The sequence below is a fragment of the Felis catus genome, chromosome B1 (genome assembly GCF_018350175.1).
Source record: "Felis catus isolate Fca126 chromosome B1, F.catus_Fca126_mat1.0, whole genome shotgun sequence".
NCBI lineage: Eukaryota > Metazoa > Chordata > Mammalia > Carnivora > Felidae > Felis > Felis catus.
This window is the reverse complement of record NC_058371.1, coordinates 35,891,322-35,918,788: the sequence shown is the minus strand read 5'-3', so window position 1 is coordinate 35,918,788 and position 27,467 is coordinate 35,891,322. Positions and strand designations below refer to the sequence as shown.

Sequence of the window (27,467 nt, the reverse complement as noted above, 5' to 3'; positions counted from 1 at the left end):
AAGGGCACCTGGGTGGTTCAGTCAGTTAAGTGTCCGACTTCGGCTTAGGTCATGATCTCATGGTTCCTGAGTTGGAGCCCCACATTGGGTTCTGTGCTGACAGCTCAGAGCCTGGAGCCTGCTTTGGATACTGTGTCTCCCTCTCTCTCTCTTCCTTTCCCCCACGTGTGCTCTCTCTCTCTCAAAAATAATAAACATTAAAACAAAAAACAAAAACACATAAAAAACCTTTTAAAAATTTTTTTAAAAAGAAAAAATCTTAAGGATGAGAAATTACAGATAGAGTGTTGCACTGTATCTAAAAAAATGCATGTATAAGCAGACCTGTATGGTTCAAACCCATGTTATTCAAGGGTCAACTGTACATCAGTGGGCTCCAACACTTTTGGCATATAACACATGTTTCCGCTAACATTTATTAGAAGTTCTAAGACAAAATTTTTAAAGTGAAGCCAAATGAAAGGTTATGAATTCCTGATGCACTTTCACTATATCCCAGAGTTTCTTGGGGAAAGCTGATTTAATCCATTCAGCTGCTTCCCTTACCTATGAGGAAGCTGGCCCAGAAAAACACAGTGCAGGACTGGACTCAGGTCTCCACCTCTCCAGGTGGCCTCTCTGTACACAACAGGCTTGTTTCTTCCCTTTGTTCTTACACATTCTGGCCTGAAAGCTTCCTCTTCTTTCCCATAGGGCTCCTCACAGGGGCCCATTTGCAGATGGACTATTTTAAAAGGTCTCTTTTTCCCAAGCAGTTGTCAGAGAACTGAGATCCAAATGCCAGCTCTGGATGGGCTGGGCAGAACCCTGCCCCCCTACCCCACCCCCCCTCGTGACTTAGCCTGGACTCCAGGCTCCACTCCAGGGTACACAGCCATCTCTGGACAGGTCGTTGTCTCCTGGGCCTCTGCCTGACTGGTAAATGGAGCCCAAAAGGCAGGGCTAGTGTGGTGAAGCCCCAAGACCCCCTCCCCCCAGCTCTAGGTCCTACAGCTTTGTGATAGAGGCTACCCCTCACCCTCTCATCAGATGTCAGTGGTCAGCAGAAATACATTTTGAACAGATATCAGCCCTCTTCTCAGAAAGATCTTTCTATTCCTGAGGGTTGGAGGTGGAGGTGGTAGGGAAAATGGGCTTTAAACTGTCAAGAGTTGCTGCTCCGGAAGTTCCAGGAAACCCTGCTCTTGTTGAGGGTTCTGCCTGTGTAATTCTTGGGCTCACCTTGCCCTGGTAGGGGGCGCCTCAACATGGGAGACCCATCTTCTGTTTCTTTCCTTGGTGCTGCTAGAAGGGCAACCGGGCCAGTTGTCTCTTCCTCTGCAGAACCTCTGCACCAGTGGTGTATCCACTTAAAGGAACAAGCAACAAGGGAAATTAATTTTAATAATCTAGTCCGTTTAACCCAATATATCTAATATATTACGATTTCAACAGGTAATCAACATCAAACATCATCAGAGAGCTATTTTACATTTTCTTTGTGTACTAAGTCTTCAGAATCCGGGGTGTACTTGACCTTCGGGCACATCTCAATCAGGCCTAGCGCGTTTGTTTCAGCGCTCCACAGCCTCATGCGGCCAGTGGCTACTGTGTTGGGCAGAGGGCGGGGGTAGGGGCATCTAGAGACTTACAGGATCCACAGACGTTCTCAAGCCTGTCTTCCTCGGGAGGAAGAAACCTCCCGGTCCCACGCGCCCTTCTCGCTGCCATCTGGCTCCCCAGGGAGCCCTGGCAGCACTTGAAGGCGCCCCTCCGCTGCGACGCCGGGCTTCAGCGTCCCCCCTGGCTCTTCACGGGCGAAATACGTCGGCGCCCGGCCTCCTTCCCGACCACGCCGGGCCGGGCCGGGCCAGGCCGGGCCGGGGCTGGGGCGGTGGGCAGCGGTTGCCCCGGCGGGCCGAGGCGGGGCGGGCCAGGCAGGGCCCCGCCTCCTCGCCGCGCCTCCCGGGCCGCGCTCCGCCTGTGAGCTCCGCCGCCGCTGCCGCCGCCGCCGCCGCCGCCCGCCGCCGCCCGGGAGCCGAGCCGAGCCGGGCCGGGCCGCCAACATGCTGAGCCGGCTCGGAGCGCTGCTGCAGGAGGCCGTGGGGGCGGTGAGGCGGGGGAGGCCGGGGCGCGCGGGGCCTGGGCCGGAAGGGCGGGCGCGGGACCGGGGGAGGAACCGGCGTGCGGGCGGGCGGAGGAAGCGGGCCCGCCTCGGGGAAGGGACCCCCACCCAGGCCGCGGCGCCCTTTCCCCGGCCTCCTCTCTCCCCCGTCGCCGCCCCCCCACCCCCCCGCACAGCACTCCTGCTTCGCGTGGCTTCTTTCCCGATCGCACCGACTTCCAGCCCCTCTCCGTATCGCCCCAGCCCCTAACCCTTCTCCCCAAATGGCTTCCTGTCTCTTTTTCCTGCTTCCCGTTCCCAGTTCGCTCCCAGTTCCCCAACTCTTCTGTGCCAGAGGGCTCCCTTGTCACCCAAGAGTTTCTTCCCCAAAGTCCCCTCCCCAGGCTGTTCGCCTTCCTCCTCGGCCCACGCTCCTCCCTTCCTGGTCACCTGGGCTTGAAAAATAGACGTCCCTTGCCCTCCTTCTGAGCCTCCAGACAACCCCAGGACCTTAGTCAGGCGCGTGTCTCTCAGCCTCCACTTGAGAAGTCCCGGCCCAGATGGCCCAAGCCCTGACCGTGTATACACAACCCAGAGGTGGGTGGGTGCCTGGCCCAGGAAACAGCAGGGCCCAGGGGCTGTATACAGAATGTTATCTCCCACCACACTAGCCGCACCACACCAGCCGAGCCAGGTTGACCTTGAGTCAGGAGAGGCCAGCCTGGTGGGGCCTTGGGGCAGCCATGTGAGGAAGAGTTTGTGTTTTTGCCATTTTCTGTTGGGAGTTGAAGGCTGGTCACAGGCGGGTTCACTTCATTCAGTGAGATAAAAGTGCAGTGTGGATAGGGTAGGCCAGAGGCCTTCTGTTTAAAGCAACCCTGCCAAGAATCTGTCTGTAGAGTTAACAGTTCTTTTGTCTCAAAGTAGAAGTCCTCCTCTAATTGATCGGTTTAGTATATTGTATCAGAGTTGCTCTGGAGAAACAGACTTGTGTTTCACCTCCTTTCTCCTCAACGCACCCCCCCAAAACAGAGCTTATTGTACATGGGAACAGGCTCAGCCTTAATGAGATTTGTGAAGAAAGTGAAAAGCTTCTCCTCCTGCCTCTCCTCCTGTCCCCAGCCCTTCCCTTCCCGATGTCCAGGTGCTTCCAGGGCAGCCCCCCTTGGGAGGGGTTCTAAAATGATCTCTTCTTCCGCTCCTCCTTGTCTCCTATCAAGACAGCTGTCATCTTAGAAAGTGATGTGACAAACTACTTCATACCTGTCAGGGAAAGCTCCATGGGCAGCGTGGGTAGGTGGGCCAGAGAGAGCCTTAGTTTTGAGAAGTGAATTTCTAATGCTTCCAATGAGGGAATTTCTGCATCAGTGGCTGGAGGGGGTACTGGTGGTCAAGGGAGATTTTTTTTTTTTTTTTTTTTGGGACAGAGAGAGACAGAGCATGAACGGGGGAGGGGCAGAGAGAGAGGGAGACACAGAATCGGAAACAGGCTCCAGGCTCTGAGCCATCAGCCCAGAGCCTGACGCGGGGCTCGAACTCACGGACCGCGAGATCGTGACCTGGCTGAAGTCGGACGCTTAACCGACTGCGCCACCCAGGCGCCCCTCAAGGGAGATATTTTTAGGCAAGTGATCTTCTGCTCCTGAGTATACAATATATAGACAATTCTGGAGAAGTTTGGCTGACCCAGTATAGCTGTCAGGAGAGATAGGAGCCCCTCTTTTGCTCTCTACCCCCTAGATCAGGGCATAGCCCTTCCCCTGGCTGGGTCACCAGGTTAGGACCCCAGCAAGTTGCTTGACTCCTTGTTATAAGGAGGGAGAGTGCTCCTTCCTGCCCTCTTCTGACAAAACAGAATAGCAATCCTTATGGTTCTTTTAAAAAAACATCTTTGTTATCATTAACGAAGATAGTAAAGATCATCATGTGGTATAGTTCCTTTGGAGTTATGATAACTAATAGTAGATTCCCTTGCTTTCTTCCAACAGTCTGTTTTGTGACAGTCCGTTACAGTTTGCTAACAGTCTGTGTTCTCTGGGTTCTCCTCTTACCCAATTGTTCTTTTCTAATGTAAGTCCAGCTCAAGGTTTTAGGAGACTATCAATGAATTTTGAGACTAGACGAGAGCCCATCACAGAAAAGTGAGATAATTATAGTGCTGGTCAAGGAGCAGGGGGCTTTCCAAGAGACAAGAAACTATGGAAAGGAGGTGTTAAGGAGTTTGCTGAGCTATTTAGTACATATGAATGAGTAGTCACTATGTGCAGAGCCCTTTAGGAGCAGGCAGAGGTAGAAAACACAGAACCCGAGCCCTCAGGGAGCTCACAGTCTGGTAGAAGAGGTGAGCACTAATCCAGCAATAATAGTATCACACAGGACGTGGTAAGATGCAGTCAATTCATGTGGAAAGTGTGTTTGGAATGACTTACTGGAGGTGCCACTCCAGTAAGAGTCATGCCCCCCACAGCTAACTTTGAAAGAAGACAAGGTTGTCTGGGAGCGTTTCAGGGCCTCTGATTCAGTGTTACGGCTTCTTTCTCCTATCTTAATGGCCTTCCAACCATTCTTCCTGCCTTCATCTCCTACACAAAACTGCCAGATGACCCTGCCTGGAACACTGCTCAGAAGATGTCGTTGACTGCCCCCCACTGCCTGCAAAAAACAATCCTGACTTGGTGGCTTGATGTACAGGGACACATACACTCATCAACCCATCCTTGTCCCAGACACTCTGTGCAGAGTTCCTTCTTCAGGAAATGTCTTTCCTTCATCTCGAACTGTTGAACTCGGACCCTGTTCTTCAAGTTTTAGTTCAAGGGTAACCTCAGTAAAGCCTTCTCCGTTCCAGTGCTCTTTTCCCAGAGATCATGTTCCATCTCTCCTGTGTCCTCATGCAACTTCCTGTAGCTGAGTTATTCAGGGTGGTTTTATATTCTCTTCTCCCTGGCACTGGGTCTTCAGCATCCTTATATTGCTTATAGCGTCTAGCATAGCGTCTTGTACACAGTGGGCACTCAAAAGATACTGAATAAATAAGGAGTAGACTGTCAGTTCTATGATGTAGTAAAGTGTGAGGTTAGAGAAAGATGTGTCCAAGAACTCTGGCAAGGCCTTTCTGGAGCTGGTGGCCCTTAGCCGGACCTCACTGGTGACTGTTAGGATCTAGGCAAGCGTAGGGGGATGCAGGGCTTCCGGGGTAAAGGAGTGGCCTGAGCAGAGATGGAGAGGTAGAAATGAGCATCTGTGGTAAGGGATTATTTGTGCATTTTTCTCCTGTAGTCATTTACTCCGCAAGAAAAGGGAACAAATGCTCTTTTTTGGAGTTTTCAGAGAAAGTAGTTATCAATTCAAAGCTGCTCTCAGTGTAGAGATGGAGAGATCACTTCTGGAAAAGGGAGAGGTTTGGGGCTTGCTCACAATGGGAATAGAATTCCCTGGGGCTTCAGGCTGTGCACCCCTAACTCCTCCAGCAGTTCTCAGCCTTGGATAAAAGATTGGGGCGCCTGGGTGGCGCAGTCGGTTAAGCGTCCGACTTCAGCCAGGTCACGATCTCACGGTCCGTGAGTTCGAGCCCCACATCAGGCTCTGGGCTGATTGCTCAGAGCCTGGAGCCTGCTTCCAATTCTGTGTCTCCCTCTCTCTCTGCCCCTCCCCCGTTCATGCTCTGTCTCTCTCTGTCCCAAAAATAAATAAACGTTGAAAAAAAAATTAAAAAAAAAAAGATGCAAGCATGTTGTAAGTAAGGCACTTTATTAATATTATGCTAACATTACCCATCTGGTTGAACGAAGCCTTTCAGTGGCCTTGAACACAGATTTTTGCAGACTCTCATATTGAGAGGGACCTAAAAGCTTTGTCTCTGCCATGTTTTCCACGTGTATCATTTTTATTTTGTTATTTTGGGGACGCTTCACTGTTTTCCTCTATGTCTTTCTATTGTAGTGTAACTGTCTTGAGAGGATCTGTTTCTGTGTCTGTTTCCCCCACCAACATTCTTAGCTCTTCCAGGACAGGGACTGTGGAATCATGACATGTAGCAGGAGTACAGCATTTCCAGGACAGAGGGGGTCCAGGAGAGGTGCCAAGAGATTGTCCTGGGGAAAATGTGTTATTGTTCCCTTTGAGAACCTGGATCACAGTGGTTCCTCCAGGGCTTAGCACTGACCCAACACTTGGTAAATGGTGGAACATCTGTTCTGATGGGTGATGGTGGCAGCGGAGCCCGTGATCACTGTGGTGGCTACTTAGGCTGTGTGTCTCTGCTCTCTCCACAGCGGGAGCCCAACATTGACCTGCTGGAGGCCTTCGTGGAGCACTGGAAGGGCATCACGCACTACTACATTGAAAGCACAGGTGGGGCCTGCTTCCCCTTGGACGGGGGACTCCTGCAGGGAGTGGGGAGGAAGGTGTAGGCAGGGTCACCACGCAAGGCAGAGATGCAGGTGTCCTGGATAAGGTGACAACTGCTGCCGAGGAGTTCAGACTGGGGGCTGGCCCCACCCTGACCTTTTGGGAGAGGAGCTGAGTGAAGTAGGAGTGGGGACTAGGAAGTGGGGCATCTCACTGGCCTGACACTGCAAGGCAGAGGTTGAGCCCCACTTGCCTCTAGCTTCCAGCTCTGCAGACGTCCAGGCCTGTAGTCCCCAGGTACCTGTTCCTCTTTTCCCTGAGCTGACTTAGAGGGCATTTCCCTTATAGAAATCTAGGGTAGGAGGAGAACTGAAGTCCAGGCATGTAACATGCCTGTGTCCTTCTCCCCTAGCTGAGAGCCAGAGCCTCGGGTAATCTGGGCCCATCAGGATGGCTTTCTGAGGGGCGGAATCTGATTGGCTGCTCTGTAGTCAATATGTTGGTATTGGCAGATACACACTGGTGGCCAGGTAACCCTGTCCTGCATCCCTGGCTTTCTACCTCCTGGTTCAGACTAGGGTTTGATTCCAGTCTACATCTTTCCTAAAGACTTTATTTCCAGCCTGAGCCAGCCCAAGAAATTAAAAAGCAGTCTTTGGACACTCTGAGGGACCCCTAAAGGTCCTTTTAAATCACGTTTCTGAATCTTGGTACTGTTGACATTGGACTTAATCACTCTTTGTTGTGGGGGGGGGAGCTTTTGGGGGTGCGTGTTTAGCAGCAGCTCTGGCCTCTACCCACTGGACACCAGTAGCACCTCCTACCCATTGTGATAACCATAAATGTCTCCAAAAATTGCCAAATGTTCCTGTGGGCAAAATCGCCCCCAGTTGAGAACAATTGCTTTAAACTGAAGATGTTTGGGGGCATCTGGGTGGCTTAGTCGGTTCAGTGTCTGACTCGTGATTTCGGATTATGTCATGATCTCATGGTTCCTGAGATTGAGCCCCACATTGGGCTCTGTGCTGACAGCGCAGAGCCTGCTTGGGATTCTCTCTTTCTCCCTCCCCCCCCCCCACTCACTCTCACTCTCTCTCTTGCTCTCTCTCTCTCTCTTTCTCTCTGCCCCTCCCCTGCTCTCTCTCTCAAAATAAATAAACATGAAAAAAAAAGAATCAGAGGGGCATCTGTGTGGCTCAGTCATTTGCACATCTGACTTCGGCTCAGGTCGTGATCTTGCAGTTTGTGGGTTCAAGCCCCACATCGGGCTTGCTGCTATCAGCCTGTCAGCACAGAGCCAGCATCAGATCCTCTGTCCCCGTCTCTGCCCCTCCCCTGCTTACGCTCTCCCCCAAAATAAATATTTTTAAAAGGAATCAGAAATGTCATTAGCTATTAAAAAAATTAAACTGAAGACCCTTTTTTATTGAGATATAATTGATGTAACATATCATATAACTCAGATATACAACATACTGATTCAATGTATGGATATGTTGTGAAATTATCATCACAATAAGTCTAGTTAATATCCATCACCGTGTATAGTTACCAATTTTTTTTTCTTGTGATGAGAACTTTTAAGATCTACTCTTAGCAGTTTTCAAATATACAGTACATTAACTATAGTCACCATGCTGTACTTAACATTCCCAGGACTTACTTATTTTTTAACTGGAAGTCTGTACCTTTTATTTATTTATTTTTTAATTTTTTTTTAACGTTTTATTTATTTTTGAGACAGAGAGAGACAGAGCATGAACGGGGGAGGGGCAGAGAGAGAGGGAGACACAGAATGGAAGCAGGCTCCAGGCTCTGAGCCATCAGCCCAGAGCCCGACGCGGGGCTCGAACTCACGGACCGCGAAATCATGACCTGAGCTGAAGTCGGACGCTCAACCAACTGAGCCACCCAGGTGCCCCAAGTCTGTACCTTTTAGACTGAACATCTCTTGACAGAGAGCCCCAATCTATCAGGACAGTGGGAAAAGATCCAGAACTGACTCAGGTCCACCTGAGGTTTCATCTGACCCCATCCATTCATTTTCTGAACAGTACCTAGACCAGAGGTGCAGATGTGGGGGAGGTGAGCCAAGTTGCTCAAAAGCCAATGCTTTTGAGAAAAGCTAGGGGGTGCTCCAAGGCCAGTCCCAAAGCATCAAAACTAGTTTTACAAGAACACTCCGTCTGAGACTCTGACTACAAAAGCCCCAGCTTCTCCACCAAGACCTTCGCACAGTGAAACTGCTTTGCCTCCGAACCTGTGGTTGTGCATGGACTTTTTTCTGCCTTGTAAAAAATGGAGTACTGTCTCCTGTGAGTGTAAAGAGGACAGGAGGTTACCTCTCAGGAAGCTGCTAAAAGACAGCTTCTACATTATGTGACAGAGACCCCTAAGCCCATGGCTTGTCACTTTGGCCCAGAGCTGGCCTGCAGCCTGGGTAGTGTACCCTTCTGTATGTCCCAGAGTTTGGAGAAAAAATGATGCCACTTTTTTGTAATTTTTTTAATGTTTATTTTATTTATTTTGAGAGAGAGAGAGAGAGAGAGAGAGAATGAGCAAGTGAGCAGGGGAGGGGCAGAGAGAGGATCCCAAGCAGGCTCCACACTGTCAGCGCAGAGCCCGACGTGGGGCTTGAACCTATGAACTATGAGATCATGACCTGAGCCAAAACCAAAGTTAGACCCTTAAGCAACTGAGCCACCCAGGTGTCCCTAAAAGATCTTTTGTCTTGTTAAATATAGAGGCACCAAGTGCTAACTTCCATTTCCTTTGGTCTTTGAAGCAAACTGTTAACCTGGCCTTACTCCAGGTTTACCCTCCGCACCCCCCAGTGTTTCCAGGGGGACTGTGGGCTTGACCCCCTCAACACAGAGTGCCCCTCTTTCCCCCCCACCTTTGTTTCCTGAATCTCTATTAGATGAAAACACCCCCGCCAAGAAAACAGATATTCCCTGGCGGCTGAGGCAGATGTTGGACATCCTGGTCTACGAGGAGAGGCAGCAGACAGCAGCTGGCGAGGCAGGGCCCTGTCTGGAATACCTGCTGCAGCACAAAATCCTGGAGACCCTGTGCACGCTGGGCAAGGCTGAGGTGGGCAGGACCCTGGGGTGCCCCTGGAACCTTCCACCCAAACTGGAGCCCCTGTGTTCCAGGCTCTTCCACCTGTCCTCCCATCACCTAGGTTGAGGAAATGCTCCCATTACTGTCAGCATTCATTCAGCGAAGATGTACTAAGAACCAGCCATGTGCCAGGCAGGGTCCTAGGTGCTGGGGACACAGCAGTGATTAAAACAGACAAAAATTCTAGTCAGAGAGTGGTGGATAATAAGAGGAGCCTGCATGCAGTATATTCAACAATGACAAGGTCATGGAGAAAAATAAAGCGGGACGGGGAATTGGCAGTGCAGGGGAGGCCAGTTTCATACAGGCAGACTTCGTTTTATTGCACTGCACTTGACTGTGCTTCACAAATACTGCATGTTTTACAAGTTGAAGGATTATGGCAGTGCTGCGTTGAGAAAGTCTATTGGCGCCATTTTTCCAACAGCATTTGTTCATTTCGTGTCTCTGTGTCACATTTTGGTAATTCTTATAATATTTGAAACTTTGTTATTATATCTGTTATGGCGATCTGGGATCAGTGATCTTTGATGTTGGTATTATAATTGCGGGCACCACAGACAGTGCCCATGTAAGACTGCTCCACCTACCAGCCACTCCCCATCTCTCTCCCTTCCCTTGGGGCTCCCTATTCCCTGAAACACAACAATGTTGAAATTCGGCCAATTAATAACCCTATAATGGCCTCTACGTATTCAAGTGAAAGTAAGAGTTGCATGTTTCTAAATCAAAAGTTAGAAATGATTAAGCTTAGTGAAGAAGACAGGTTGAAAGCTGAGATAGACCAAAAGCTGGGCCTCTCGCCCCGAGCAGTTAGCCAGGTTGTGAATGGGAAGGAAAAGTTCTTGAAGGAAATTAAAAGTGCTTCCCGGTGAACACAGGAATGGTAAGACAGCAAAGCAGCCTTATTGCTGTTATCGAGAAAGTGCGGGTGGTCTGCATGGAAGACCCAACCAGCCACAACATCCTGTTAAACCAAAGCCTAATCCAGCACGCCCTGACTCTCTTCAATTCCGTGAAGGCTGAGAGAGGTGAGGAAGCTGCAGGAGAAAAGTCTGAGGCTGGCAGAGGTTGGTTGACGAGGTCTGAGGACAGAAGCTGTCTCCGTGACATCAAGGTGCAAGGCGAAGCAGCAGGAGCTGATGTGGAAGCTGCCGCAGGTTCTCCAGAAGATCCGGCTCAGATGATTCATGAGGACGGCGACACTGAACAACAGGTTTACAACGTAGTGAAGCAGCCTCTGTTGGAAGAAGATGCCACCTAGGACTTTCACAGCTACAGAGGCAAAGTCAACGCCTGGCTTCAAAGCTTCAAAGGACAGGCAGCTGGTGACTTCAAGTGAAGCCAGTGCTCATTTACTATTCTGGAAGGCCGAGGGCCCATAAGGATGATGCTAAATCCATCCACTCTGCCTGTGCTCTGTACATGGAACAACAAAGCCTGAATGACCACACTTCTGCTCACTGAGTGTTGTAAGTCCACTGCTCGCTGACAGTGCACGGGTCACCCATGAGCGCTGATGGAGATGGACGACGAGGTGAACGTGGTTTTTGTGCTTGCTCACACAGCATCCATTCTGCAGCCCATGGGTCAAGGAGTCATTTCAACTTTCAAGTCTTATTATTTAAGAAATGCATGTTGTAAGGCTATGGCTGCCGCAGACAGGGATTCCTCTGATGGATCTGGGCAAAGTAAATTGAAACCTTCTGGAAAGGAGTCACCATTCTAGGTGCCATTAAGATCATTCGTGACTCACGGGAAGAGGTCAAAATAGCAACATGAACAGAAGTTTGGAAGAATTCGATCGCAGCCCCCATGGAGGACCGTGAGGGCTTCCGGACTGTGGTGGCGGAGGTGTCTGTGGGTGTGTGTCGGGGGGAACGGCGAGAGCCGGGACTGGAAGAGGAGCCTGGATATGGCACTGAATTGCCGCCGTCTCGTGAGCAGACTTGAACGGATGAGGAGTTACTCCTTCCGGATGAGCAAAAACTATGGTTTCTTGAGGTGGGAGCTACTCCTGGTGGAGATGCTGTGAAGATGCTTGAAATGGCAACAGAGGGGTCAGAACATGACATAAACTCAGTCGATAGAGCAGCGGCAGGGTTGGAGAGGCTTGACTCCAATTTTGAAAGAAGTTTTGTTGTGAGTAAAGTGCTATGAAACAGCATCGCGGGCTGCAGGGAAATCGGAAGACTCGATCAACACGGCAGATTTCATTGTATTATTTTCAGGAATTGCCGCAGCCACCCCGACCTTCAGCAACCACCGCCCTGATCAGTCGGCAGCCACCGACATAGGGACAAGACCCTCCACCGGCAAAAAGATTATGACTCGCTGGAAGCGTGGATGATGGTTAGCATTTTTTAGCAATAAGGTATTTTTAAGTTAAGATCATGTACATTGCTTTTTAGATACAAGACAATTTCACACTTAATAGACTATAATATAGTGTAGACACAGCTTTTATGTTCACCAGGAAACCAAAAAATTAATTTGACTTGCTTTATCGCGATATTCACCTATTGCAATACTCACTTGATTGTAGTGCTCTGGAAGCAAACCTGTAGTATCTCCAGGAAGTGAAGGAAGGAGGCTTGCAGAAAAGGCGCCCTCTGAGCAGTGACAGAAGGGAGGATTGTGCTATGGCCCGTGGGGGAGGAGCACTCCAGGTGATGGTCATGGCTTCATCTGCTGATGGGCACTCTGTTCCTTGACCCCCAGTACCCCCCAGGCATGCGACAGCAAGTGTTCCAGTTCTTCAGCAAGGTTCTGGCCCAGGTGCAGCACCCCCTCCTGCATTACCTCAACGTCCACAGGCCTGTGCAGGTGAGGGACCAAGAAACTAAGGGGTGTCTGAGGGTCAAGCCCTTCTCTTCCCTGCTACCCCATTCCCTTCTGTTTCTATCTTGCCTCCCTTCTAGAAGCTTCTCCGACTTGGTGGGACAGTTCCTGGATCCCAAACAGAAAAGGAGGAGGTGCAGTTCACCACCGTTCTCTGCTCCAAGATCCAACAGGATCCAGCCCTGCTCACCTACATCCTGGAAGTGAGCACCTCTGGGGAACAGAAGCGGGAGGGCCCAGACCCCAGGGCAGACCCCTGTGGCCCTTCTGAGGAAGTAGAGGATGGAGCAGGTACTCAGGCACCTAGGCGGCTTCCTCTCTAGCTCCACGCCGAGGCCCTCCCAGCCAGTGTGCAGCCTGTATTCCCAAGGGGGCATCATGGGGAATGGTCTGTACCATGAGCTGGCCTCATGCAACCTTCTTTGCAGGGTAAAAAGATTGTCAGTAGGAAGAAGTCATCCAAAGAACCCATCACCCTGCCTAGAGAGGCAGCCAGCATCCAAGACAAGGACCACCCCCACAGCAAGTCTCCTGACCTGAGTCCCTGTAAGGCCCAGGCCTTGACCGCCCAGCTGCCTGCTGAGACGGAGGAGCCAGATGGAGGAGTTGGGGAAAGCAACCTGATCACCTCTCTGATCGGGTTGTGCAAGAGCAAGGTGCTAGCTGCACACAGAGTGGGCAGGGGTGGGGAGGGTGAACTGCTGGGAGGGGATCTGGGGGCTCAGATGTATGTCCCTGAAGTTGTACCCCTGCCCCTAGAAAGGTCGGGTGGCTCTGAAGGCCCAGGAGAACCTGCTGCTCCTGGTAAGTGTGGCTTCACAGGCAGCTGCCACCTACCTGGTGCACAGCAGCCCTTGCTGCCCTGCCATCGTCGAGCACCTCTGCCAGCTGTACCAGTCCATGCCCACCTTCCTGGACCCCGCAGACATTGCCGCTTTAGAGGGCATCAGCTGGAGGTAGGCACTTGGCCAGGGAAAGCAGGGCTGCATCTTCAGTGGCTAGCAGCCCTCCCTGTCCTCTGGTAGCCACTCCTCTGATTTCCCAGGAGGGATGGGGACCCCTGCTGGCCACCCTCTTCCTGAGGGTATAGCCCAACCCAGCCCATCCCAGCTTTCCCTTGAGGAAAACACCACTTTTGCTTCTGTACCTGATCTCCCAGCAACAGTGGTTGCAGGGAGAAGGGGCCCAGATTCCAGAAGGTACCTGAGGCAGGCCTCCCAGCTCCTTTCTTGGTTCCCCCTTCAGGTTGCCCAGTGCCCCGTCTGATGAGGCTTCCTTCCCTGGCAAGGAGGCCTTGGCTGCCTTTTTGGGCTGGTTTGATTACTGCGACCACCTCATCACAGAGGCACACGTGGTGAGCAGGGGCGGACATCAACAGGGCTGTCTGTGGGGGTGCCCCGCGGTTCACCCCACTCTCTTCACTGCATCCACCTTGAGGAACAAGTAGGTCTCTCAGGAACTAGGGCCCCAGGTCTGCCTGTTATGTTAGACACTGTGCAAGGACACAGTTGTTTCTCAGTGGAAAGCACTCGTGGGGTAAAATGTGTTTAATACATGCTCTTTGGCACCTAGGTGGTTGCAGACGCCTTGGCAAAGGCTGTAGCTGAGAAATTATTCATGGAGATTCTGCAGCCCCACCTCCTGCATGTGTAAGTTTATGTCCAGTCCCCTTGGGCATGGCCATGGTCTGGATCCAGCTGCCCCTCCCCACCAAACCTTTTCCTGTCCCTAAGGCCAGGGACCTCCTTGGCCAGAGTCACATGGGTCTGTGGGCTCCATGGTTAATGTTTGCCAGGTTTGGCCCCCTGACACACGTGGCTCAGAGCCACATGGGCTGACAAAGTCCTCCCGCTCCTGGACTCTAGGACCTCAGGAGGGCTAGGGAGCGAGAAATATAAGCCAAGATGTAAGGAAACCAGGAAGGGGTTCTGTCAGCACCACATTCATTCACTCCTAGCTGCCTCTTTGGTCTTACGTCCCCCGTCTGGCTTTCAGACCCCAGGCCTGGCTCAGTGCTCTTTCCCTGTAGTTTTTTTTTTTTCAAGTTTATTTATTTATTTCTTTTGAAAGAGAGGGAGTACGAGCGAGCAGGAGAGGGACAGAGAGAGAGAGAGGGAGAGAGAATCCCAAGCAGGCTCTGCACTGACAGTTGTCCAGTTGTCCAGACGCTAACTGACTAAGCCACCAGGTGCCCCTGTCTCCCTGTAGTTCTGAGCAGAGTGTGCTGACCTCCACCGCCTTGCTCACGGCCATGCTGCGCCAGCTCCGCTCCCCTGCGCTGCTGCGAGAGGCTGTGGCTTTCCTCCTGGGTGCAGACCCGCAGCCCGCAGCCCCCGAAGATGGCCCCCGCACTCTGTGCGCTCACCTCATCGGGCACTGCGATCACCTCTCTGATGAGGTGAGGTGGGGCAGGAGGGGGCTTATCCTACTGCCTCCCATCAACCCCTACCCAAGGGATTTCCTGCATGCTTCTTCCCACTGTCGTTAGCTTACCTTGAGGCATTGGAACTCCTACCTGCGCCCCCAACAGTGACATGGTCATGGCGGCCAGACTGCTTTTGTCACATAGTTTTCTGTGATCGCATACTTGCCATGTGACTTGATATTTTCCAGACCTATTTCATATTCATTTGGCTTGTTTGAGGCTTACATCCACTCTGAGCTAGGTGAGGCCGATATTCCGTTTTGCAAACATGGAAACTGAGACACAGAAAAGCCAGTTGGCTTACCCGATAGCACACATCAAATTAGTAACAGAACCAGCACCAGGCAGACTCCTGGCTCCTAGACCAGCACCCACCCACTCCCCCCAAACCCTGCTGTCTGATCTTTCTTATCCGAGTGAGCAATTCCTAGGTACGCCTGCTAACCCTTTCTTACTCAGATCAGCATCACCACGCTGCGGCTGTTTGAGGAGCTGCTCCAGAAGCCACACGAGCAGGTCCTCCGCAGCCTGGTCCTCTGCAACCTCGAGGGCCGCCATTATGTGGCCCGAGGCTCACCTGAGCCCGAGAGCTACGAGGACACCCTGTAAGTGAAACCTTGTTCCTCTGGGAAGCCTCAGGCTGCCCAGGACCCATTACGGCCCTCAGTACCCCCACACTTATTCATTTATTCCTTGGTACCACTCGTCTGCCCTGGCCACAGAGATCTGGAGGAAGACCCCTACTTCACGGACGGCTTCCTCAACTCCAGCTTTCAACCCTCTGCAAAGCCTCCCCCAGCCCCTGCCACCAACTCAGATGGCAAAACAGCAGTGACCGAGATCGTCAACAGGTAGGGAGCTGGTCAGGAAATCTAAGTCACTTGAGGTTTGTTTGTTCTATCTTTGGCCATAGCCCCGATGAGGGGCAGCCCAGGAGGGAGTGTTCCCTCAGGGCTGGAGAGGGGGAAGGGAAAGACAGAGCAGCCCAGCCGGAGCCCCTCCACACCTAGGGTCCTGTCTCTCAGTTTCCTCTGCCTGGTTCCCGAGGAAGCCAAGACCTCAGCTTTCCTAGAGGAGACTGGATATGACACGTACGTCCACGATGCTTATGGACTGGTAAGTGTTGAAGCTTCTGCCAACATCCACTTCTCATCCCTCAAAGCCGTGGTATTGATAAATTCCACCTTCTCCCTCTGTGATCTCTCTCTCTTCCCTGCTCCGGCCAAGAACCTCGAGTGTGTCCTTCCCACATGGCTTCCTCTGCCTGTGGGTGCCTCCTGACCACTGGGCTCACCTCCTCAACTCTCACTTCTGTTTCAGTTCCAGGAGTGCAGCTCCCGAGTCTCCCCTTGGGGCTGGCCCCTCGGTCCCACACCCCTGGACCCCCATGAGCCTGAACGGCCTTTCTTTGAGGGTCACTTCCTCCGAATGCTGTTTGACCGCATGTCCCGGATTTTGGAACAGGTAGTCAACAGGACTGGGCCCTGGCTACAAGGTTACAAGGTGAGGGCCCACAGGAAAACTCGAGGCAGTTTGCCTCTGGAGTCCTTCAGGAGAGTGGCCTGGCCCTGGGGGTCGAGCCCTCTTTGGTTCTTCAGCTCCACACTCTCCTTCCCCCAACCCCTCCCCTCTCCGTTCTCCAGGCGGGAAGCCCCATCTTGCCTCTGCTCCACATGCCCTAACATGTTCTGGCCCTCAGCCCCAGGGAATCCATGACACACACACATCACGTGAGACTCCCACCCCCGCACACGTTCACACTGGCCAGGCGCCTGGCTGGGGGAGTGCAAAAATGCTCACCGCCCCCTGCCAACCCTCAGCTTGTCCACTGTGTTCCCTACAGCCATACAGCCTGAACCTGCAAGTGACCTCAGTCCTGTCCCGGCTTGCCCTCTTCCCCCACCCCCTTATCCATGAGTATCTCCTGGATCCCTACATCAACCTGGCCCCTGGGTGCAGGAGTCTGTTCTCTGTGCTTGTCAGGGTAAGGATGCCGGAGCCGAAGGGCATGTGTCGCTGGTGGTGCAGGAAGGGAGGGCAATGGGACGGGGGTGGGGGGCTACAGGAGTGGGAACCCTGGCCAGCGCCAGGGGAAGGCACAGGCACACGGCCCCTCCCCTGCCACGGTACTGCAGAGCCAAGGGACCCTGCATGAGTGTCACCACTGCCCCCCTCAGTCCTGTCTCATTCCTGCTCTAGGTGATCGGGGACTTGATGCAGAGAATTCAGAGAGTACCTCAGTTCCCAGGCAAACTGCTCCTGGTACGCAAGCAGCTGATGGGTCAGGTCCCCGGGGAGCAGTAAGTAACCGAGGGAAGTGGTGCCCAAGGATGGACCCTGGGGTGGGAGGGCAGAGTGATCAAGGGAAGTGGGAGGAGCACAGGCCAGGGGGCAAAGAGGGCCCGTTGCCGAACTCCATCTTCCCTCAGAGGTGTCTGCCATTGGGATGTACCTCATGGACACTGGGTTGTCATCCTGGGTACGCTCCTGCTGCCTCCCAGCTATGACCCCCATGCTGTCTCCCTCAGGCTGGACCACCAGACTCTCCTCCAGGGCGTGGTGGTTCTTGAGGAATTCTGCAAGGAGCTGGCTGCCATCGCTTTTGTCAAGTTCCCCCCGCACAGTCCTCACCTGCACCTGTCCCCGCCCCAGGAAGGGCATGTCTGAGCCAAGAGCAGGACCAGATGGGGGACTCCTGTCCTCACCTCTGCCCAAGAGCTGCCTCCCACCTGGCATGGCTGCCACCTCCCGCCTCCCAGGGTGGGAGCTTGGTTCCACCTCTACATCCCAGGTGCCTCTGCCTCTGAGGAGGCCTGGGCTTCCACTCCCAGGTTAACTCAAGAAGACCGTGGCCTGTCGGTCACACCAGACTGGGTTCAGGGAGTGGGTCTCCAAGGTACCAGAGGCCAAGGAGCAAAAGAGATGGCCTCCCAGACAGCATGGTGTCCTCGGGGCTTTCTCAGGAGAGCTGGGTAATTGCCAGCTGAGCACCCAGACCCAAACCCTCATGTGTTCCGTGCATGTCACCTGTCTCTACGGACGATTTGTGGCCAGGGCCAAAACCTGTGGCTCAATTCCAGGGGCACAGGGGGAGTGAGTGATGGCTCTCAGGCTGGTCAGAACTGTAGGCCAGAGAGATGGGGGCGTGGGAGCCCTGTCTGTGTCTTGCTAGGTACCACAGATGCTGCTGAGACTTGACATTTTTTCTCCTGCCTTCTTGACTTAACCTGTGGTGAAGGGGCAGTGGATGGCAGAGAAGCCGATTCTCCCTTCCCGGCCCTTTTGGAGGCTGTTGCAAAATTCCCAACCACCTCATGGCAAATGCCCAAAGCATGCTCCGCGCCCAGGCGGGGGCAGCTGCTAATGAGAGCCTTGGTGCAACTGCAGCCAGGGCAGGAGAGGGCTTGGGAAGTGGGGGGCTGGGTGCCAGGCCCTGGCTCCAGCTGGTTTCTCTCTGGCGCCTCTGAACCCGTCTCGGCAGGTCCTCAACACCTGGGCAGAGGGGATCAGAGACCCGGGGAGGCCAGGCCTGGCCCTCCACATCTTACCCAGCCCACAGAGTTCTTGACGGAATACTCTTCCAGGGGAGCAAGGGAGCCAAGGGGAGAGATGAGGCCAGGATGCCCACCTGACCCCAAGCCCCCAAGGCCTAGCAGGGAGGTGCTGGGGCACAGGCAGCCAGTTGTAGTGTTGTTCTCTCTGCATGCCCTTCACAGCTGGGGCTGCCACCCCACCCGGCCCGAATCTGTCTCAACCTGCAGGAACACACAGGCGGCGCCAGGCATTACCTCACAGCAGGACTGCAGTGGCTGGCTTCGCTCCTGGGCAAGGAGGAGCAGGCCAGAGCCCCTTTCGCTTCCTTTTCCTGCCTATGCCGCTTCTAGAAGCCGGCCGCAGGTTGCCAGGAGGTGACATGAAAGAGGAGGAACTCAGTGACCTCTCCCTCTCCTGCATTCCTCCAAGCTGGGGAGGACTTAACTGCCGCTCAGAAGGACACCGTGCATGTGCGTGCATGCGTGTGTGCGCACGTGGGTGTTGGCGTGGGACAGGGGAGCAGAGCTCATGGAGCAAATTGGGTCTGAACTCTTCAAGTCAGAAAACATTTGAGCATCCGGGAGTCACAGATCCTCCCCTCCTCCATCCCCCTCAGCATTCGCACTGCGTCCCCCCAGACAACACAGCAATCAATGGTTTGGTTGCGTGGGCACAGCTGCCCCGATCTCCACTGTTCGTGTCCTCCTGCGCAGGCCTCCGCTGCTCATTCAGGCCCATCTTCCTCCCTGAGAATGACAAATTCCTTTTCCAGCACTAGAGCGGGGCGGGGGGGGGGCAGTGTGCTGGGGGGCGGGTGGTAAATAGAGACAGGCTCTGGCAGCGCAAATCTGATGTTCCTCTGCGCCTGCCAGGAACCAGGCTCTCTCTTGGCCAAGCCACACTATTTCTGCCCAGCTTACCTACAGCCGAGAGCCAGCTAGCCTTGGAGACTCCGGGAAAGAATGGGCCATCTGAAGCATCTGTATGCAAGTCTCATTTTGAGGTTTGTATGTTGGGAATTGTATGAATGCTTTAGAGGACTTCATATTTTAAAAACTTGGTCCCTAAATGTATGCGTGTGGGGGTGCACTCAGGAGGGGTAGCTGAGAGAACTCCAGGAGAGAGCAAGTTGGAAACTTGGAGAGGGCTGCTGAGTGGCTCTCACCTCAGTGCATGTCAGAATCACTTGGTTTGCTTTTTACAATACCAGTGAAAGCTGTGTCTCTGGGGGGCGGCCCAGCATTGTTACTAAAGCTCTCCAGGTGATTCTAATGGGCACCCAGGGTTGAAAACTACTATAGGCTAAATAAAGTGGGAGCAAAGTTTGCCCTTCGACATGGATATAGACTGGTGGGTCCCTCAGACCCTGAGAGAAGTGAACCAGAGTGAAAGGGTTTGGTTCCATCATGTGGGAGATGTTTGTCCTCAGAGGGGACAAAAGGATTCCTACCACAGCCTAACGCTAGAAAAAGATGGCAGGGGGAGGGGATGGGAAGGGGGCCTTGGAGGTTATCCTGGGTCTTCAGTGTCAGAATGGAGTTACCTCAGAAGGGAAGCCTCATCAAGTGTTTCCTTGCTCAGAACCAGAAATCTGTATTACGTCCATTGAGTAGCACATGATATATTTTCTTTGTTCACTTCCTGTGGGTTTTTTCCTTAAATTTTAGTAAAGTTCTTTTAAAAAAAAAAAATTTTTTTTTTTTTTTTTTTTTTTTTTTTTTAAATCAAGAGTCTTCTGAACTGAAGGGAAATGAATAAAAGGTTTTGGTCTGGCTTGGTCTGGAGTTGTAGAATGGCAGAGGCAGGAGCCTAGAGGTAGGCAGAGTGATGCAGGGAGGGGACAGGGAAGCCCAAAGAGATGAAACTCTGCTGAGAGGCAGGGCCAGCTTTCACAACTCCTTGCCCCCCTGGGAGTTTCTGGTGTTCTCACAGCTCAAACCTTGGAGGGGATGTGGACACCTCGCACCATGGCAGACAAGAGAAAGAGAATCCCACTGGGCCACAGACGCTACAGTGGGTGGCAGGAAGTCGGCCTGCCCCAGTCCTGCAAGTGGGGGACACGGGCCTGCTGTCTGGGAAGATGTGGGGGGCGGTGGTGGGACAAGGGGAGGAGCTTCTTTTTTGATGTGCTCCCCTCTTCCTGTTCACTCCCTCTCCACAGAGACATTTAGGCAGGAAAGCAAAGTTAAGTACCACGTATTTACTCAGCAAGGGGCCCACTCCCTTGGAATGACCTCCCTCAGCACCCAGTCCATGTTCTCAGCGCCTGAGAATCAGATGTAGGCCTTTCCTGAGGCAAGCATGGAAAATGACAAGTAGGTTCATGATGACGAGTAGCCATCTCACGTTCAGAAGGTTCTCACATCCATCCCCTCAGGGAGGAGGGCCCTCATCGGTACCCATGGGGCAATTAGGTCCTTGAGCTCTGGAATCCTTGTTGGGTTAAAGGCACTGTCCTTTCGGTGCGATGTAGGGACCAGCTCCATGGAGAAGGAAATTCCCCTGACAACCAGGGGACCAGACAACCTGCCTGCTCCCAACACCACCAGATCCCTGACTGCCAACCTCCTGCTTCCCCCAGAGGAAAGCAAAGCCACAGTGGGGGGAGCACAGTCACCCAGCTCCTTGCACAGAGATGGCACCTTCCTATCTGTTGACTGGGACGACAGAGGATTCCCGAAGCCTCTGTAAGAGTTGGCTTTGTAGGTCTTCCTCCATCACCTTCCACCAAAAAAAGTTCTCACCCCGAACCTTTGGGGGCTCCCTCTGCATACCTGGGTTCCGAAAAGCCACAGTCACCAGCACATTCAAGCAGATGCCATCTGCATGGTCTTTGCCCAGGTGCTGCAGTCCAAGCAACCCCTTGGTCTCTACTGCCAAGTGGTGAAGGGTCAGACACTCCTGTAGCAGCCGCAGGATGGCCATCTTGATGCCACCCCTCTGCTCCATGGGAGTGAAGCCACAGGCAGTGATGGGCAAGTGAGGCATCCCCACTGTGCCCACCAGCACCCACACTGTCTGGACGCTGGTAAAGGTGGCCACAAGCCGCTGGCAGACCAGACTGCAGGGAAGCTCCTGAGGCAGAATAAGAGGGTGCCTGGCTTGCTGGCGGTACTGGGCAGCTAACTCCACCAGGTGCAGAATGTCCTGGGCTCGCAGCGGAGTGGGCAGGGAGGTCCGAGGGTACCAGCCAGCCTGCAGGGACTCTGCATCTGCCTCCTTGGGAGTCTTGAGAATTCCACCTGCAGGGATGTCGAGGATGGGGTGGAGGAAAGGGTCTCTGTTGAGAGAAATGCTGGGCCTGGCGGAGTAAATGGCCACCCAGGCATTCTAGCCCTGACCCAGGGTCATGGGGCTGTGGGGGCTGTGGGTCAAATCTTCAGGCTGGAATCTGGAGCTGCCAGGCTTGTACCAGACAGAATAAGGGGCTCATCTCACCAGAGGACAAGTTGGGGGAAAGGTGTCAACTGCCCCCTGCCAAACACTGCCACCAGGTGGGCCATACCTGTGGCTTGAGCGAGGAACACAAAGCGGATCCAGGAGGGGCCCCGCTCCTCCACAGACAGCAACGTCAGAGGCTCACAGTGCAGCCCAGCCTCTTCCTTCACCTCCCGCTGCAGTGCCTCAACGATGGTCTCCCCAGGCTCCATTCTCCCCGCGGGTAGGTACCAGGACCCACGGCACTCTTTCTTGGCCTCCTGGATCAGTAGCACCTCATCCTGAGGGGAGAGAGAGGATCCTCACCCCCACCACAGCTGGGCTGGGAACCTTCCCTTGCCCTGGGGTTAGATCCTAGCTCAAACAGAGTCACCCAACACCCCCTTACTGGTGGATACCTCAAATTGTTGACTGGTCCTTGTGTGCTTGGGGGCTGCAGCTGTCTCGCTGTGCAATGTATCCCTCTTTGCTTTCAGACTTCCATTTCAGAAAGGGGCTAAGATTCCTGGGAGCTGTTTCAGGGGCTGGGGATTAGGCCCCACAGTGAGGCTTGCCATGTATCCTGCACTGACTCCTGTCTGTAGATGCATTGTAGACATCCCCCCTACCTTCATGGAGGGGCCTCACACTGGGGCCTAGGCTTTGAAACACACTCCCAGGCCCCACCCCATAAACTCCTACCTACAGCCCTGGCCCCTTCTAGCTGTTGTTGCAGCAACTTGTACAGGGATCAGCACAAAAGAACATCACACGGTGGGGCAGAAAGTCTGAGTATAAGTGCAGGTTGTGCCATTACTGTCCATGGGACCCAGAGGTCTCTGAAGCACTGGACAGATCTGAGCCCACTCTGAGGCGGGCACTATGCTAGATTCTGGGGAAAGAAGGCAGCCCTCCTCTCAAGACAGTGAGGCCTACAGGGAGGAAATAAACAGGTTCCTGGGCCTCAGATCCCTCTTCTGAGGGTACAGTCTCGGGGCTGGGCCGCACAAAACTCAGATGTAAGTGTGAGTGTCAGTGCTTTGCAAAACTGGGAAGCACCACGCACTAAGAAGCGGTGGCTCTTGTCGGTAGGTCCTCTGTCCCCACCGGGGCTGGCTGCGTGCTCCAGAGGGCCGGGCGCTGGGCCCGGCGGGCGGACGCTCACCTGCTCGTTGAGGAACACGGCCAGCACCACGTAGCAGACGTTCTTCCGCAGCCGCACCGGCGCCGGCGGCTCCTCGGCCGGTTCCGAGTCACAGCTGTGCACACTCAGCCCCTGGCCCCCCAACACCGCCGCCAGCGCCCCGGCCAGACCCTCCGAGGCCATCGGGTCCCCTGGGAGGCAGCGGACGGGCCCCCGCAGGTGGGTCGCGCCGGGTGGGGTGGGACGCGGGTGAGATCCCAGTCAGTCGCCCTCGCCCCCTCCCCCTGCCGACTCGGACCAGGCGAGCTCGAGAACGCGGAAGCGCCCGGCGAGCCCTGTCCGCTGATAGGCTACGCGTCACCGCGGGCTGCCCGGATTGGCTGGCTCGCGTCAGTGACTGAGGGGGCGGGGCCAGTCCGTAGAGGGTCTAGGAGCCAGGTCTGAGTGGTGTGCGCAGCGCACTGACCTCTGCCTCTCAGTTACCTCCCCGCGCCCCGCCCCGCCCCGGCCTCTCTCCGGCATTTCTAGCTGCCAGCTTCGCTAATTCCTCCAGCAAGCACTTGTCTGGGCGAGTTCGGACGGTGACGTCATCGTGCCTGCAGGCTGCAGAGGAGCGCCACAGTGGCCAGCGACGATGACGTCACAGCAAGCCGATGACATCACTGAGGCCCGGGGCTGTGGCTTGGACCTATACTGTACAGCTGTGGTTATACACATACCATGGTATTGCCCAAATTGATCACTTCCCAAATAACCTTCTTTCTTCACTAAAAATGTACCTCATGTCACTGTCGCAGGAGGAAGAGTAGCTCCTGCCTTGGAGGAGATTCTGACCTTGGGAAGGTGGACATAAACATATAATAAAAAGTCATCTGAGGGTTATAAGCCAAGTGCTAAATGATTGGCTTGGTCAAGAGGTGTGACAGGTGCTCAGAGGAAGGAGGAAGCAGGGCTGAGATGGTCAAGGTGTGGCTGGAGATGGGAGGAGGGGACGGGGGATAGAAAGAAGGTCTGGAATCAGCCAGTCCAGCCTTCATCGATGTCCTGGCGGCCTGCCCACTGCATTTCCCACACAGTTTTAGGGCCCTCTCCACTGCAGACTGAAAGCCCTGTGGAGGGTAGGGACCAGGTCCTGCTCCTTCATCTCCCCCCCCCCCCCCACACCCAGCTCACACGGCCTGGTGGCCTGGCGCAATGAGAGCAGGGTGTGGGTTGTTTTGGCGAGTTCTTACTTCTCTCCCAGACTGACCTTTCCTCCTCAGAGCTTCCCTTAACCTACTCTCAGGACAGTAGGACAGGGCCAACTGGAGTGAAACTGTGAAGCCAGCCAACTTTGGGCTTCTTGTCCTCAGTTGGGTCTCCCCTTTCCCTGCCTGCTGGCTTTGTGCACTTTCCTTTTGGGAGCTTGGTGGAGCAAAGCATTGGACTTGGAAGCAGATGTCTGGCCACTGCTCACTGGCTGGCTATGTGCCCCTGGATAAATTGTGGGCCTCAGTTTCCTCATCTGAACAGTAGATTCATAGTAGCTCTTCTTTCACAGGGTTGTTGGGAAGGTGAGATGTCATGGGAGGAGCTCTATAGACTGTCCAGTGTGGGTCACCATGACCAGGCAGCCTCAGGGTGGGTCCTCCTGGCCACAGCTCTTGTTGCTGCCACACAAAGGCCCACTGTCATGAAATATGCCTACAGAACTATACCCTCAGGAATTCCAGTCACACCAGATTGGCCTCGTTAGGCCTTTCTCTCCCAGGGAACTGACTGCAGGTTCCCTGGAGACAGGGCCCTGCATTTGAAGGTGGGATGTCCCTGCCAGGCCCACAGTCTTTTGAAGTACTTGGCAAACACTGCTGCCCCCAGCCCTATCCAAGACCTCTCCACTCCCAAACAACGGAACTCACGGGACTGAGTCAGGCCCCTAGGACTGAAAAGCAACTTGTCAACGTATTTGCTGTGTGTGTGTGTGTGTGTCTGCAGGTCAGTTTTCACATCTGTGAAGTGGGGACTGCATTGGTCCCAGACTCCTTTCTGCCTCCCAGGGATGATTTGAGAGAGAATGAGGTCATGTCTGGCAGGGCTATGAGAGCCTCAGAGGCAGCCTAAGATAAACACCAGGCCGCCTGGAAGAGCAGACTGCAAGAAACCACGGCTCCACTCCCCCATTATCACTGGGAAAAACACTCCTCCCCTGTTAAGTGGACCTAATCACCCCTGTGGTGAGGAACACACGAGGCAACAGGAAAGCCCCTTGTAAACTGAGAAGGGCTGCGCAGGCAGAGGACTCTCCAGGCACTGTACCCAGCCCTTCTGGGAGTGCAGAGGGGGACAACAGAAAGTAGACTTTCTCAAGGCATTGGGTGGAAGACAGAACACACCAGACTAAGCAGAGGCCCTAAGACTGACAAGAAAAGCTGAGGGAGGAAGGGGGGCTGAGGGAGAAGCCTCCAGAACCAGAAATAAAGAAAGTTCTTTGTTAAAGTTTGCTCTGTATCCTCCATTTCCAGAGAGAGCAGAGCACTGGGGGGGGGGGCGGGGGGGGGCGGGGGGGGGGCTGCCCAGCATGATGGACAAGTGTGGCCAAACTGGTAGATCACAGAGTACAGGACTCCCAGCATCCATGGGAGCAAAGCCTGAGGCAGTCATTTCAGAGCACGTGGACACACATGCGCGTGTGAGCACATGTACAGGAAGGCAGTGTAGGCAATCTTGGAAACAGGGCCAGGGATGGGCAGGCAGGGTGGGGCAAGGGTGTCTGTGATTCTGGAGGCCTTTACAGAGCAACAAATGCCGTCCCTCTGCAAAGTAGGAGTGTGAGGAGGGCAGCAGCCCAAGGTATACAGGGAGGGGGAGGTTTGGCTCAGCCTGTGCTCTGCCACTAGCTGGCTGAATGACCTTGGGAGAGCCACATCTCCCCTCTAGGCCTTCTGTATCATGCAGGCATAGGTGGATCCTGAAACAGAAAAAGGACATTAGTGGAAAACTGGTGAAATCCCAAAATTCTGTTGCTTAGTTAATAGTGTTGTATCAATAGGGGCGCCTGGGTGGCTCAGTCGGTTGAGCGTTTTTCAGCTCAGGTCATGATCTCAGGGTTTGTGGGTTCAAACCCCATGTTGGGCTCTGTGCTGACAGCTCAGAGCCTGGAGCCTGCTTTGGACTCTGTATCTTCTCTGCCCCATCCCTACTCACACTCTGTCTCCCTCTGTCTCTCAAAAATAAATAAATATTTTTAAAAATGTTTAGTGTGTCAATAATGATTTCTTCGTTTTGATCACTGTGCCATGTTTGTGTAAGATGTTAACATGGGACAAGGCTGGATGCAGGGTAATCAGGAACTTCCTGTACTATCTTTGTGACTTGAGTGTAAATCTAAAATCATTTCAAAATAAAAACTCTGAAAAGGTACTTTATAAGAAAAAAGAAAAAGGCGGCACTGCTTATCTACATGCTGATGTCACTTCTGGCACTGAGGGTTGTGCTTCTGTGTTATCTGGGCGAGTGAGAGGGGCTGGAGTAGACAGTGGACAGCGGGGATGCTGGCAGAAGCAGAGACCCCAAGGGCAGTGCTGGACTGGGGTGAGCCAGCTGAGCCTCCATGAGGAACAGTGCCACCAAGTGCCCCCAGACGTCTCAGGGTCAGTACCCACCTGGACTGGCTTCATGCCCAGGGCCAGTCCTAGAACATTTGGTCCACCTGCTGTTTGCAAGAGTCAGATCCAATATGCCCTCGAGGGTGCTGTGACCTGCCATGAAATGGAGGCAGGAGAGAGGTGTGCAGAAAAGAGAGGCCTGGTGACTGGGCTATCTCTGTCTTCCCGCAGGAAGGACCCCATGTTTGGGGTTCTAGGGTGACATTAGGACACAGCTATATAAGGTGAAGTGTAAGTAGGGATGGTCGTGCAGTGCCACTTGGAACATGATCAACTGTAAAGTGTGTGTGTTGGAAGGAGGACAGAACAGCAAGCTCATCTGCAAAGTCCATTAAGGGCCAAAACTAATGTAAACGAGGCTCAAGTCCGGAAGCTTGGTTCAAATACCAATCCTGCCACTAAAATTGCTGCGTGACCTTGGGTGACTCAACCCCAGCCTGCCTCTTTCCTCTCTGTAAAATATAAATAAATAATATCTACCTCAAAACCATGATAAGGGATTAAATGAGATCAATTAAATGAAAACAGTGGCAGAGTAAAGTGTAGGACTGCTTCCATTTTTTCTTCTCTCTCTATCCCATGATAAAATGAAAATAACCTTGCTTTGCAAACAATGAAGAAACCTAATTTTTTAGGTGCAGGATGGTTATGTAAACCACAGCAAAGCCACATAAGGGAATATAAGCAGCTATTTAAAATGAAGGTTGCATAGCAACACAGAAAATGACCACAACACAGTGTTGAAAGGAAAAATCAAGTACAAAATGCATCAATTCAATCATGTATGAAACCCTCAGAGAAAATACAAGGAAATACACCAATAATGCTAACAGTGGTTGGGTCGGGGTGAGCAGAGATGAGCTTACAAGTGACTTTTTCCTATTTTCTAAATGTTCTGAAAGTATA

General features: G+C 53.3%; 2 protein-coding genes and 1 long non-coding RNA gene across 10 annotated transcripts; 1 reads left to right on the top strand and 2 right to left on the bottom strand.

Moving 5' to 3' along the window:
* Positions 1–225: 225 nt before the first annotated feature.
* On the bottom strand, positions 226–2,245 carry LOC105260485. Its single transcript, XR_890213.4, has 2 exons — positions 1,632–2,245; positions 226–1,348 (listed from the first exon to the last, which is right to left on the bottom strand). It is a non-coding gene; the product is annotated as an uncharacterized LOC105260485 (long non-coding RNA).
* On the top strand, positions 1,936–20,047 carry FHIP2B (FHF complex subunit HOOK interacting protein 2B). 8 transcript variants are annotated; one of them, XM_023252519.2, is made up of 17 exons: positions 1,936–2,090; positions 6,358–6,436; positions 9,354–9,526; positions 12,278–12,382; positions 12,478–12,600; positions 12,826–13,053; positions 13,157–13,353; positions 13,643–13,751; positions 13,970–14,046; positions 14,606–14,795; positions 15,282–15,427; positions 15,545–15,673; positions 15,848–15,938; positions 16,143–16,286; positions 16,666–16,806; positions 17,022–17,122; positions 17,351–20,047. In XM_023252519.2, the coding sequence occupies exons 1-17, from the start codon at positions 2,046–2,048 to the stop codon at positions 17,487–17,489; spliced, it is 2,217 nt and encodes a 738-aa protein (XP_023108287.1). In that variant the 5' UTR covers positions 1,936–2,045; the 3' UTR covers positions 17,490–20,047. The 8 variants fall into 8 exon arrangements, with proteins under 8 accessions (XP_023108287.1, XP_044911341.1, XP_044911342.1 ...); XM_045055406.1 differs by having other exon boundaries at positions 16,143–16,325; XM_045055407.1 differs by having other exon boundaries at positions 15,833–15,938.
* Positions 20,048–20,541: 494 nt separating this feature from the next.
* NUDT18 (nudix hydrolase 18) lies at positions 20,542–23,335 on the bottom strand. Its single transcript, XM_003984715.5, has 3 exons — positions 22,939–23,335; positions 21,862–22,075; positions 20,542–21,598 (listed from the first exon to the last, which is right to left on the bottom strand). Exons 1-3 carry the CDS (start codon positions 23,098–23,100, stop codon positions 21,003–21,005), a joined length of 972 nt encoding a protein of 323 aa, XP_003984764.1. The 5' UTR covers positions 23,101–23,335; the 3' UTR covers positions 20,542–21,002.
* Positions 23,336–27,467: the final 4,132 nt, after the last annotated feature.